The 14,222-nt window shown below is 50.7% G+C and overlaps 1 protein-coding gene across 1 annotated transcript in view; it reads right to left on the bottom strand.

Moving 5' to 3' along the window:
• The window catches only part of NCOR2 (nuclear receptor corepressor 2), a 480,522-nt gene that overhangs the window by 37,647 nt on the left and 428,653 nt on the right, over positions 1–14,222 (bottom strand). Inside the window, 3 exon segments of the mRNA XM_060250121.1 lie at positions 1,953–2,105; positions 6,280–6,525; positions 9,866–10,087. Of these exon segments, the coding sequence (XP_060106104.1) occupies positions 1,953–2,105; positions 6,280–6,525; positions 9,866–10,087 (621 nt within the window).

Raw genomic sequence — 14,222 nt, 5'->3', positions numbered from 1 at the left:
GTGGGGAATCAAACCCGGTTCTCCCAGACAAGAGTCCGCACACTTAACCACTACACCAAACTGGCTCTCCATATATTTTTATAAGGTGCTCGGTACAAAATAATAATATATTTTTATAAGGTGCCCTGTACAAAATTATTTACAAGATTACTTGGGTAAATTATTAGGGACTGTGGTCGACATTACTCCATGCAGGGCTTTTTTGGTAGCGGGAACTCCTTTTCATATTAGGCCACACCCCTTTTATGTAGCTACTCCTCCAAGAGCTTACAGGGGCTGTTATCACAGGGCCTGCTATAAGCTCCAGGAGGATTGGCTACATCAGGAGTTCTGTGGCCAAATATGCAAAGGAGTTCCTGCTGCAAAAAAGGCCCTGAATCCATATAATTCACTATAAGTTGGATCCCGATTATGGAATTTTGTGTCGTTTAACGTTTTTAGCGCTTGCGTTAAACGTTGTGCTTTGCTCCAGTTCTGTTTTTAGACTTCTGGCTGGTTCTACAACCCAAATCCTACTTTGTTGCTTACTGAACGTGCCATTGTGTTGATTGTATTGGCTCGTTCTGTGTAATCCACATGAAGGTCCAATGAGAAAGGCAAACTATAAATCCGGGATGGCCAAACTGCAGCTTGGGAGCCACATGTATATTGTGCGGCTCCGCAAAGCCACCACCACCCCATCAGCTGGCTAGGAGCAGGCAGTTCTCTTTTTAAATGCATTCGCCAAGCCAAGCCAGCTGGTGGCTTGGAGAATGCATTTAAAGTTAAAGTTGCTTTCTTCCCACCCCTGCCTCCCTCCTAAACTTGCCAATCCCCAGGTCCCAGCGGGGGTTCTTCCGCTTTCCCAGTCTCCTTCCCGCCCCTAGTCAGCTGGCCGGTGGGGGGAAGCCCCGCCCCCAAAGCCACCATGTGATTTTTTCCCCCCTCCGGAGGCTCCAGTCTCCGATTGAAAGACTTCTTCTTGGGATGGGGTGTCTGTGTTACTTGGAAGAAGTTGGCTGCAACTCATGAGTAGAGAGGCCAATCCTCGCTTCAGAGTCGCCAGAAAATGGGGGGGAGGGGAGGAATATCTGCTGAGCACTTAATTATTCCCTATGTGGAGATCGATTCTCATGGGGTATAATGAGGAATTGATCTGGAGGTTTCGGGGGCTCTGGGGGAGCTGTTTTTTGAGGTAGAGGCACCAAATTTTCAGTATAGTATCTAGTGCCTCTCCCCAAAGAACCCCACAAGTTTCAAAATGATTGGACCAGGGGGTCCAATTCTATGAGCCCCAAAAGAAGGTGCCCCTATCCTTCATTATTTCCTATGGAAGGAAGACATTTAAAAAGGTGTGCTGTCCCTTTAAATGTGATGGCCAGAACTCCCTTGTAGTTCAATTATGCTTGTCACACCTGTGTTCCTGGCTCCACCCCCAAAGTCCCCAGATATTTCTTGAATTGGACTTAGCAACCTTACTCCCTCCCCCTCCCCTCATTTATTTGCCTTCCTTCTAGCTCTCAAACATCCGATGTTCACGACTTGCGGCTCTCAAGCATCTAACATTTATTCGATGTGGCTCTTACATTAAGCAGGTTCGGCTACAAATGAATATAAACCAACAGGGCTTTTTTTTGTAGCAGGAATTCCTTTGCCTATTAGGCACCCCCCCCCCCCCCGATATAGCCAATCCTCCAAAAGCTTACAGGGCTCTTCTTCCAGGGCCTACTGTAAGCTCCAGGAGGATGGGCTACATCAGGGGTGTGTGGCCTAATATGCAAAGGAGTTCCTGCTACCAAAAAAAAAGCCCTGGTAATAAATCTCAATACCACAAACAAATGAATCTCCCCGCCCTCCCTGCCCACTGTGCCTGTCTCGACCATCAGCTTCTTCTTTGGCCAGTGATCTTCAGTTTTGTTTCTTCTTTCAAACCCCACAACAACTTCCAGGCACCATGTGATGTACCATCCTACCTGGGGAGAGCGGGGAGCTGCTGTGTCGGCTACTGTAGGCCTGGGGGGCGCTGTGGATGTACGCAATCCGATCCATGGAGGCCGCGGAGGTGCCAGGGGTGGGAGGCACAAGTACGGGCAGGTGGGGCACTTGGGACAGGTCGATTATACCTGCTGGATGAACCAGAAGAAGGCGGGGGGGGGGGGGAGAGAAAGATGAGTGACGACACTGGTTGGATTACGTTTCGGTATTTGAGGAAGTGCAGTAGTGACAGCGCAGTGCCCTCTGGTGGAATCTCAAAGGCACTACGATCTGCACTGGAGACGGGAAGCTGCCATTGGTCCGTCAAGGTCAGTGCTGTATACTCAGATATGCAGCAGTGCTCCAGGATTCTCTGGGGTCCTTAGAAGGGGGATGGGATAAATAATTAAAAACATGAGGAGCTAAAGATCCTGTATTGTAGAAGAAGAAGAAGACTGTAGATTTATACTCCGCCTTCTCTCTGAATCAGAGACTCAGAGCGGCTTACAATCCCCTATATCTTCTCCCCCCACAACACACACCCTGTGAGGTGAGTGGGGCTGAGAGGGCTCGCACAGCAGCTGCCCTTTCAAGGACAACTCCTGTGAGAGCTACAGCTGACCCAAGGCCATTCCAGCAGCTGCAAGTGGAGGAGTGGGGAATCAAACCCGGTTCTCCCAGATAAGAGTCCGCACACTTAACCACTAAACTTAAACACCAAACTGGCTCTCCAACCACGGGAGGGGCCGCAGTTCATAGGTAGAGCATCTGCTTGGCATGCAGAAGGTCCCAGGTTCAATCCCTGGCATCTCCAGTTAAGAAGAAGATGAAGATATTGGATTTATATCCCGCCCTTACTCTGAATCTCAGATCGGCTTTCAATCTCCTTTATCTTCCTCCTCTACAACAAACACCCTGTGAGGTAGGTGGAGTTGAGAGAGCTCTCCCAGCAGCTGCCCTTTTTAAGGACAACCTCTGCCAGAGCTCTGGCTGACCCAAGGCCATTCCGGCAGCTGCAAGTGGAGGAGTGGCGAATCAAACCTGGTCCTCTCAGATAAGAGCCTGGGCACTTCACCACTACACCAAACTGGCTCTCAGGATACAGACACCCTGTGAGATGGGTAGGGCTGAGAGAGCTCTCCCAGCAGCTGCCCTTTTAAGGACAACCTCTGCCAGAGCTCTGGCTGACCCAAGGCCATTCCGGCAGCTGCAAGTGGAGGAGTGGCAAATCAAACCTGGTCCTCTCAGATTAAGAGTCCGCGCACTTCACCACGACACCGAACTGGCTCTTTTAAAAGGACCAGGCAGCAGGTGATGCTGAAGACCTCAGCCTGAGACCCTGGAGAGCTGCTGCCAGTCTGAGTCGGCAACACTGACCCTGACGGTCTGATTCGGTGGAAGGCAGACATGTGTTCATACGTGTGGTGTGTGAGCCCAGCAGGGTTGGACGTGCTGAAGAATTCCAGGCAGCTCAAAAATCCACCCCCCTACCTCCCTCAGGTTTGGTAAAGAAATAAAAGGCACTGCAACTGTTCGGTCACATTCTCATCCCGCCCTTCCTCCGGAGAGCTCACGTGGGTGCGGCGTGGGGTTCCCCCCTCCCTCAGTTCATCAAAACCCGGTGAGGAAAGTTAAGCTGAGAGAGAGCGACTGGCCCAGCGCTACCCGTCGAACTTCACGGACGGCTGAACTTTGGCCTTTCCTCCACTCCATCCCACTCGCAACTGCTTGTCTACGCAAAGTAACTTTCTAGGATTCCTCGAAGCCAAGGAAGTGAGCAGCTTTCGCCGAAACGGTCAATGTTGCACAGTGCGATTGCTATCTGGGGCTTTCCACAGATGCAGGAAGAAAGAAGGGTGCAGCTGTAACTTTCGACACGCTGCGAGAGCCCGAGAGCCAGTTTGATGCAGTCAGGGGTTGAGACCACGGACTCTGATCTGGAGAACCGGGTTAGAATCCCAACTCCGCCACCACATGCAGCCAGCCGGGTGACCTTGGGCCAGTCCGCTCAGAGCGGTTCTTTCAAGGGCAGTTTCTCAATTTTATCATTTTTATTGCTTTTAACTACAAAAGAAAAAGCATAAGAACAGATACAAAAAAAGGGGGGGAGGGCATATACAGAATGGGAAAGGCGGCGGGGGGGGGGGGGGGAAGGAAAAATACAAATACATCAATTTTAAATCTACCTCCAAATAAAATATCCAATTCGTTCTACCTGCAAGTATAAAATTCTCAATCAAGAGCAGTTTCTCTCAGACCTCTCCCAGCCCCACCAACCTCACAGGGCGTCTGTTGTGGGGAGAAGATATTGAATTTATTGGATTTATATCCCGCCCTATACTCTGAATCTCAGAGCGGTCACAATCTCCTTTACCTTCCATCCCCCACCACAACAGGCACCTTGTGAAGTAGGTGGGGCTGCAAGAGCTCTTACAGCAGCTGCCCTTTCAAGGACAATTCCTACGAGAGCTATTGGATTTATATCCCGCCCTCCACTCCGAAGAGTCTCAAAGCAGCTCACAATCTCCTTTCCCTTCCTCCCCCACAACAGACACCCTGTGAGGTGGGTGGGGCTGGAGAGGGCTCTCACAGCAGCTGCCCTTTCAAGGACAACCTCTGCCAGAGCTATGGCTGACCCAAGGCCATGCTAGCAGGTGCAAGTAAAGGAGTGGGGAATCAAACTCAGTTCTCCCAGATAAGAGAGCTATGGCTGACCCAAGTCCATACCAGCAGCTGCAAGTGGAGGAGTGGGGAATCAAACCCGGTTCTCCCAGATAAGAGAGCTATGGCTGACCCAAGGCCATTCCAGCAGCTGCAAGTGGAGGAGTGGGGAATCAAACCCGGTTCTCCCAGATAAGAGAGCTATGGCTGATCCAAGGCCATTCCAGCAGGTGCGAGTGGAGGAGTGGGGAATCAAACCCGGTTCTCCCAGATAAGAGAGCTATGGCTGACCCAAGTCCATTCCAGCAGCTGCAAGTGGAGGAGTGGGGAATCAAACCCGGTTCTCCCAGATAAGAGAGCTACGGCTGACCCAAGGCCATTCCAGCAGGTGCAAGTGGAGGAGGGGGGAATCAAACCCGGTTCTCCCAGATAAGAGAGCTATGGCTGACCCAAGGCCATTCCAGCAGGTGCAAGTGGAGGAGTGGGGAATCAAACCCGGTTCTCCCAGATAAGAGAGCTACGGCTGACCCAAGGCCATTCCAGCAGGTGCAAGTGGAGGAGTGGGGAATCAAACCCGGTTCTCCCAGATAAGAGAGCTACGGCTGACCCAAGGCCATTCCAGCAGGTGCAAGTGGAGGAGTGGGGAATCAAACCCGGTTCTCCCAGATAAGAGAGCTATGGCTGATCCAAGGCCATTCCAGCAGGTGCAAGTGGAGGAGTGGGGAATCAAACCCGGTTCTCCCAGATAAGAGAGCTACGGCTGACCCAAGGCCATTCCAGCAGGTGCAAGTGGAGGAGTGGGGAATCAAACCCGGTTCTCCCAGATAAGAGAGCTACGGCTGACCCAAGGCCATTCCAGCAGGTGCAAGTGGAGGAGGGGGGAATCAAACCCGGTTCTCCCAGATAAGAGAGCTACGGCTGACCCAAGGCTTTTCCAGCAGGTGCAAGTGGAGAAGCGGGGAATCAAACCTGGTTCTCCCAAATAAGAGAGCCATGGCTGACCCAAGGCCATTCCAGCAGGTGCAAGCGGAGGAGTGGGGGAATCAAACCCGGATCTCCCAGATAAAAGTCTGCACACTTCATCACTACACCAATCTGGCCTCACGGGCAGTCTTTAAGCAGCGGCTGGACAAGCACTTATCAGGGATGCTGTAGGCTGATCTTGCATGGAGCAGGGGCTTGGACTAGATGGCCCCTTTCAACTCTGTGATTCTGGACTTGTGAAATGAAGGCGTGAGGAGAATATTGCTCAGGGGAATCAGATCTGCAAAGATCTGAGCAAAGCTCCGCTCAGCCCCACTTCCTTTATCCAGAGAGGGAGGGAAGGAGACTCTGAGTGAAGTGCACGGCGTAAATCCCATCTCTTCTTCTTCTGTGTTAAGACATCTCTTGCGGCACCGACTTCTGTGGCCCGCTTTCACAGAATCATGGAATCATAGAGTTGGAAGGGACCCCCAGGGTCATCTAGTCCAACCCGCTGCACGATGCAGGAAACTCACAAACGCCTCCCCCTACATTCACTTTAATTGCACCTTTGGCCAAAGGGCTCTGGCCCACGAAAGCTGAGGCCACGTGCCTCTCGTTTCTGCCACAACGGACTAGCAGTCCCGATCCTCCACCTGCCCGACCCCCTCTCCCCCACCGTCGCCGTCGCTTTCCTCACACCTGCTGCATAGTTGAGTGCCAGGGAGGGTTCTCGTGGGGACAGGCCACGCAGCAGATCTGCCCTCTGGGCCATAGCGGTGGCAGCTGCGTTGTGGTGCATCTGCTGGGAGGTGATGTAGTCGTTGATGATGGTCTGCCTGTTCTCCATGGCGGTCGTGTCCGGGTAGCTGCGGATGAGGTACGGAGGGTAGAGATGGGGGTACGTCGGGCTGGGGGACAGGTGCCTTGGCAGGTAGTAAGCGGCAGCTGGAAGACAAGAGGAAAGGGAACCGATGAGCTGAAGAACTGCCTTGCCTTGCCCTACCGAGGCCTGCTCACCCAGCAACCTCCTCTGGAAACGCCTTCTTTTCCAGATAAGAACATAAGAGAAGCCATGTTGGATCAGGCCAATGGCCCATCCAGTCCAACACTCTGTGTCACATAAGAGAAGCCATGTTGGATCAGGCCAATGGCCCATCCAGTCCAACACTGTGTCACAGAAGAACAGAAAAGAAGCCATGTTGGATCAGGCCAGTGGCCCATCCAGTCCAACACTCTGTGTCACACAGTGGCCAATATACACACACACACACACACTGTGGCTAATAGCCACTGATGGACCTCTGCTCCATATTTTTATCTAACCCCCTCTTGAAGGTGGCTATGCTTGTGGCCGCCACCACCTCCTGTGGCAGTGAATTCCACATGTTAATCACCCTTTGGGTGAAGAAGTACTTCCTTTTATCCGTTTTAACCTGACTGCTCAGCAATTTCATCGAATGCCCACAAGTTCCAGATGTTCATTTGGCCTTTGCTAGGTCTGCAATGACACCACCCACAAGTTCCAGATGTTCATTTGGCCTTTGCTAGGTCTGCAATGACACCACCTGCGCTTTGGGACAGCCTACCGGAATCGTAATCCCCGCAAAAGTATTTTTAGTTCAAGGAGCTTTTCTCGGAGGAACTTGCTGCGGATTCTGCTTGCGATACCACCAGCCCCCTTGCAAAACCTGAGGGTATTCGCTGGGGCTGCAGGTTTATTGTTTGCATTTTGCTCACTGTCGCTGCATTTTAAGGCCTCGAGGATGGAAGCTGCTTCAAACGCGGGGAAAACGTGTGGTGTTTTCTCACCCACTGCTGTTCTCCTGAGAAGAGTTGTGTGCACAGCTTCCAGTTGCTATAGGCTACCACCTTGGCCATCTGAACTCCCAACTGTTCCCTTATTGGATCTCTTCAGCGTCGGTGACCCACCCGCTTTCTGCATTTCTCCATGTGCTGCCCTGTATCCAATCTTTCTGCTCTTGGCCATTCATGGTGCAACCAGGCCTGGCTCGCCCACTAGGCAAACTAGGTGGTCGCCTAGGGTGCCGGGAGGAGGGGAGCGCCAAATTGGGCTCCTCCCCCTTCCTGGTGCCCACGACAACCGCCTAGTTTGCCTGCCTGCCTCCCCTCTGCCACGCTCCCCCCCCCCCGCTGCAGCCCACCTTCCCTCCCTCCCTGGTGCTGCATTGCAGCGCTGGGGAGGGAGGCAAGGCGGGGGGTGGCAGAGCCTTGCTGCATGCCACGAAGTGCTGCACCATTGCAAGGGCCGGTGGGTGGGTGGGTGGGCAGGAAGCCTGCCTAGGGTGCTATGTGCCCTCAGGCCGGCACTGGGTGCAACTCCCCTACATTTGTGAGTTTACGGGATTACTTAAAGCCATTATATCACTCTGGAACAGACTCAACCATCTCCTGATGTCCTCAACCCCTTTCCACTGTCTTTTGCGAAAGAGATGAGAATCACCAATCTTAAAAGCTAACATGAGCCTTCACAGATTTCCTTGGGATTTGATGAGCCACCTCAAAAATCTAGGAGCCAGACATATTTTTCAGCCTTTAGAATTGTATAGTGTTTCAGAGGGTAGCCTCTTTGGACTTGAATAACTAGATTCAAGTCCAATAGCAAACTTGTATATGACCAAGGGAGCGCTGACTCTCAAAAACCTATACCCCCCCCAAAAAAACTTATTGCTCTCCAAGGCGGCCCTAGCTGTTAAACTACAATGACCACACCTTCTAGTTATTACTACCACAAAACCCAATCCAAAATGCTTCGCTATTGCTTGTCGTTTTTTTAAACCTGTAACGAAAGCAATGTAGCGTATGAACAAATTCAAGGATAACCCTGGTTGCCGTCACAACGAAAACGCTAACCTCTATCTCTCTCCCAAATAAACTTTGTACCTCTACTGAGAATCACTGAAAGGTGTGCTCAATAATTAATAAAAATACTATGCGCTGCAAAGAAATCTGTAGGCACCTTGACTCAACCATCTCCTGATGTCCTCAACCCCTTTCCACTGTCTTTTGTTGAAAGAGATGAGAATCACCAAACTTAAAAGCTAACATGCGCCTAGACAAATTCCCTTGGGCTTTAACGAGCCACCTAAAAAGTTAGAAGCCAGACTTATTTTTCGGCCTTTTGGATTTTACATGATGTTTCAGAGGGTAGCCTCTTTGGACTGCGGTAGAACAACTAGTAGTAGCAGCAAAACTGCCCTATGGCGCAGAGTGGTAAAGCTGCACTCCTGCAGTCCAAGCTCTGCTCGCTACCTGAGTTTGATCCCAGCGGAAGCTGGGTTCAGGTAGCCGGCTCCAGGTTGACTCAGCCTTCCATCCTTCCGAGGTCGGTCAAATGAGTCCCCAGCTTGCTGGGGGGGAAAGCGTAGATGACTGGGGAAGGCAATGGCAAACCACCCTGTAAAAAGTCTGCCATGAAAATGTTGTGAAAGCAATGTCACCCCAGAGTGGTAAATGACTGGTGCTTGCACAGGGGACTACCTTTACCTTTAGAACAAGATTCAAGTCCACTAGCGAACTCATATCTGACCAAAGGCGCTTTGACTCTCAAAAGCTTACACCTCCTAAAAAATCATGTTGGTCTCTAAGGTGACCCTGGAAGCAAATATAGCTGTTAAACTATAATGACCACACCTTCTAGTTATTACTACTGCAAAACCTAATCCTAAGCACTTCACTATTGCTTGCCATCTTCTTAAACCTATAACAAAAGCATTGTAGTGTATAAACAAATTCAAGGGTAACCCCGGCTGCCATCACAACGAAAAAGCTAAAAAAGAAAAAAAACCCAAAAAACAAAACCAATGAAAAAGCTAACCCTGATCTCTCTCCCAAATAAACTTTGTCCTTCTCCTGAGAATCACCGAAAGGTGCTTATAATAACTACTCAATAAAAATGCCTCGCACTGCAAAGAAACCTGTATATAGAGTACTAGGTGATCGCCGTCTGAAAAGAAGAACTCGCCTACGTTGTATATTGTAGCGATACAGCACCATGACATGGGTTTTTTTTTAGAAAATTTAAAAAGTGCAATGATATTTTATTGGTTTTTAACTTGTGGAAAATGAATGTTGTTAGCCGCCCTGCGTCCGCTTGCGGAGAGGGCGGGATAGAAATTTAATGTAATAAATAAATAAATAAGCACCTTGATGCCTGAGGTTTATCAAGCCCTAGGCTAATGCAATCCTACTTGTGCAGTATAGCGGCCCCCCCTCCCCCCGCTCTATCGCAATGCTTTGCCGTGAGTTTTCAACTGAGGCGTTTTACCTGCTTCCAGGGGGATTCCCCTCACTGTAGGGTCGAAGGCCAAAGGAATGGGCCCCCTGTAGAGGTCAACGCCGCTCACTCCCCGCAGCAGGTGCTCGTAGGGGGAGATGGGATGATGGTGGTCCACCAGGGTGGCGTGAGGGGACTTGGAGCTGGCGATTTCTCGTGGCGTTGGGGTGATCTTTCTATCCTGGGACGCAGGCTTGCCGGCAGACATGCTTCCTGTTAACATGGAAAACGATCCGTAAGAAGAGCTGACGTGGGGGAGGGGGGATCTGACTGCCCGGTATATTATCACATCATTTTGAAACCTGTTGGGAATACTGATGTTTTTTGCTCACTGGCTAAAGGAACAGTATCTCTCAAGCATCAGAGTTCTAGTACACCTCAGTCTAGAGCAGGGCTTGCAAAACTGTGCCTCAGGAGCCACATGTGGCTCTTTCACATATATTGTCTGGCTCTCAAAGCCTCCACCACCACATCGGCCAGCTCGGAGAAGGCATTTTCTCTTTAAATCGCTTCTCCAGAATGCATTTAAAATGGCTTTCTTTCTACCTCTCCCTCCTCCATCTATTTTCCTTCCTTCCAGCTCTCAAACATCTGACGTTTATTCTGTGCGGCTCTTATGCTAAGCGAGTTTGGCCCACCCCTGGTCTAGAGAGACTGCCTGGATTTCCTCATTCTTGGCCTGGGCTACCTTGATTTTGTCAGGAGTTCAGCAGGGGCAGCCGTGGTTAGAATTTAGGGGGGAGACTACCAAGGAATACCAGGGTAGGGACGTAGAGGCAGGCAATAGCAAACCACCTCTGAACGCCTCCCGTCTTGATAATCTCTCTGGGGTCACCGTAAGTCCCCCAGCTTGTGTTCATTTTCTGTGTTCATCTTCAGGCTTTGTGTTCATTTTCAGGCTGCAGATCGGTATCTCTTTTAATAATTTATTCTACACGCTATTCACGGAACAGAGGCTTTTGAAGACCATGACCTTCTTCACCAGCTGAAGTGCTGTGCAAAATGCCCGTTATTGTTATAACTGGGTACTGGTTTACAGCAGGAACTTCTGTTAAAAACCAATCCACGAAGCAAACGGAAACCATAGTATCGGCAAAGGCTCACTGTTTCCCCAAACAGGCAGCACAGCCCCACCAGCTCTGCGGAAAGGGAAGAAATATGTTTTGAGACTGTCTTTACCGGGGACTCGGATACATCAAGCCGGGTACAGGTTTAGCTGTGGGGGAGAGGAGGCACACCAGAGCTGGAGGGAGAATTAATACGAATTAACGGGGAGTGGGGCTCAGGTACTGACAAAGATTAAAAGAGCGACTTGGTTTCGTAAATGTCTAAAAAGCACTTTCTGCAGCACCGTTAATACGTTCCGCCAGCAGTCGAGAGGTTAATGTGGAAATGAAACCTGGGAAGGGATCCCAAGGGATCCATTTAAACCTCAAAAAATAAGTACGAAATCAAAGCGCAAAATGGTTCAGACAGCCTCTTGTCCAGTTGCCCTCCCTGAGAGCCGTGAAATGTTTTGTTTTGCCGCTTGTGGCCAGAATAAATGGGTAGATGCTTCAAATCCTCCCCCCCCCCTCCTTTGGAGAGGGTGTCTCAATCACATGTCACTCGCCCGCCAGTCACTCCACACGTGGCTCAACAGAGCCAAGTGAGCGCCTTATCGACTGCAATAAGCAGCATACGTTTCCCAAAATTGCTCAGTATCGGTCCTGGCTTCTGAAGCGCATCGTGGGGCCTGGGCTGTCTTGCTAGCACAGACCCGGTGTCCAGACCAACACATCACCTGTGGATCCCGCACAGCTACAACAGGGGCACGCTATGCTTTTTTTTTTTTTTTTACCAACTCAGCTTTAGCGGCAGCACCTTGTGCAGGGCCAATGGGGCCACCGCAGGAGCCGACCGGCGGCACGACCGGAGAGCCTACGGAGCCTGGATTCTCTCTGCAGCGCTGCTTGCTCTCCAGCTGAGAAAGCTAGAGGGGAAATACCCTCAAGAGCTTTGCAGCGTGCACTGGATGGGCACCACTGGAAAGCTGCCCCCCCCCACCCAGTGTAGCATTTATTTATTTATTTATTTATTCTATGATTTGTATCCCGCCCTTCCCATACAAATGGCTCAGGGTGGCTCACAACAGACGATAAAACAGAATTTAAATTGACATTTACATATATAAACATTTAAAAAGTCAGAACATTTAAAACCTAAAAACCTTAAAACCTTAACATCAAATGCAATATAATTAACAGGAGTTTAATAAACTACATTTATTTCCCAGTCAGGTGTAGGCTAGCCGGAAGAGGGTTGTCTTGCAGGCCCTGCGGAACTGAGTAAGGTCCCGCAGGGCCCTCACCTCCTCCGGCAGCTGGTTCCACCATGTAGGGGCCATTATGGAAAAGGCCCTGTCTCTGGTTGTCTTAAGACGGACTTCTTTAGGCCCGGGGATGGTGAGAAGGTTTTGAGTTCCCGACCTCATGACTGTAAAACAAAACCAGACCCCCCCCCCCCCTCAAAAAAAAAAAAATCAACGGCCCTCTGAATATGATTGAATATGATTGCCAGTCTCCGGGTAGCGTTTGGAGTTCTCCTAGAATTACAGCTGCTCACCAAACTACAGAGATCAGTTCCTTCACAGAGCAGGGGCTCCCAACCTTTTTTGGCACCAGGGACCGGTTTCGTGTTTTCCACTGACTGGCGGTGGTGGGGCAGTGCTGGGGGTTTTGCCGCCCCAGTCTGCCCCCTCCCCGCCTATGCCCCATCCCAGCAAGACTGGGGCTGTTTTTGCTGCCTCCCTGCTTGGTGGCCAGGGGGCGGAAGGCCAACCTGCCTCCCCCCTCCCACACATTTAAAGCAGTGCTGCCCTTTCCGCCGGCCGGGGACCTGGGCAGATGACAGAGGCACTGGGGCAGCTTCAGAGCAAGGCTGCGCTGTTTCGAGCCAGTTTGGTGTAGTGGTTAAGTGTGCGGACTCTTATCTAGGAGAACCGGGTTTGATTCCCCACTCCTCCACTTGCAGCTGCTGGAATGGCCTTGGAAGGGCAACTGCTATAAGAGCTCTCTCAGCCCCACCCGCCTCACAGGGTGTGTGTTGGGGGGGGGGAGAAGATATAGGAGATTGTCTCTGAGTCTCTGATTCAGAGAGAAAAGGAAAGGAAAGGTCCCCTGTGCAAGCGCCAGTCGTTTCCGACTCAGGGGTGACGTTGCTTTCACGTTTTCATGGCAGACTTTTTACGGGGTGGTTTGCCATTGCCTTCCCCAGTCATTTACACTTCCCTTTCCAGCACGCTGGATACTCATTTGACTAATCTCGGAAGGATGGAAGGCTGAGTCAACCTGGAGCCGGCTACCTGAAACCAGCTTCCACTGGGATCGAACTCGGGTTGTGAGCAGAGCTTAGGACTGCAGTAGCAATTCTTCTTCTTCTTCCGTCTGCCCGGGTCCCAGGCGGGCGGAAGGGATGGCAAGGCTGCTCTGCCTCACTCCGCTGCCTGGTTGCTAGCAGGTTGGGGTTGGTGGTTGGGGACCCGCTTTAGAGGAAACAGCAGTTTCGGAGAGTAAATTCTATAGAATCACATCCCTGTTGGATTTCCTCTCCTGCCCAAATTTCATCCTCCCCAGACTCTGCCCACTAATATCCAGGACTTTCCAAGTTGTACCCCTGACCCCGCCCCCCCAAATGTAATGCTTTTATGATTCTGAGAAAAGCAAATTCCGGTTCATAAAAGCATCTGCCACAGTGAGGTGCCGTCTGCAGAAATAACACAACTGCCCCCCTGGAATTTGCCTCTCCCCACCCACAAAAAAGTTGGACATTACTGGTGTAAAAAGTCAGTTGGATTTAAATAACACAATGTCACGATCGCCTTCAAACCCAACCCAACCTTGATTCATTTCCTGGTGAGATTTCCACCCCCACCCACCCTCCAATCAGTTGCACTTGAGGTTAGAACATAAAGAGAAAGAGCATAAGAGAAGCCAGATTGGATCAGGCCAGTGGCCCATCCGGTCCAACACTCTGTGTCACACAGTGGCCAAAACTCATCAGGAGGTTCTACCAGTGGGTCCAGAACTCTAGAAGACCTCCCAATGTTGCCCCCCAAGCACCAAGAACACAGAGCATCACTGCCCCACTGATGGACCCTCTGCTCCATATGGTTATCCAGTCAACTCTTGAAGCTGTTTATGCTTGTAGGTGCCACCACCTCCTGTGGCAGTGAATTCCACGTGTTAATCACCCTTTGGGTGAAGAAGGACTTCCTTTTATCTGTTCTAACCCAATTGCTCAGCTATTTCCTTGAGTGCCCACGAGTTCTTTTATTATGAGAAAGGGAGAAAAATACTTCTTTCTGTCT

Source organism: Heteronotia binoei, chromosome 11 (genome assembly GCF_032191835.1).
Source record: "Heteronotia binoei isolate CCM8104 ecotype False Entrance Well chromosome 11, APGP_CSIRO_Hbin_v1, whole genome shotgun sequence".
In the NCBI taxonomy this organism is placed as follows: domain Eukaryota; kingdom Metazoa; phylum Chordata; class Lepidosauria; order Squamata; family Gekkonidae; genus Heteronotia; species Heteronotia binoei.
The sequence above is the reverse complement of the archived record's forward strand: the minus strand, read 5'-3'. Positions and strand labels throughout refer to the sequence as shown.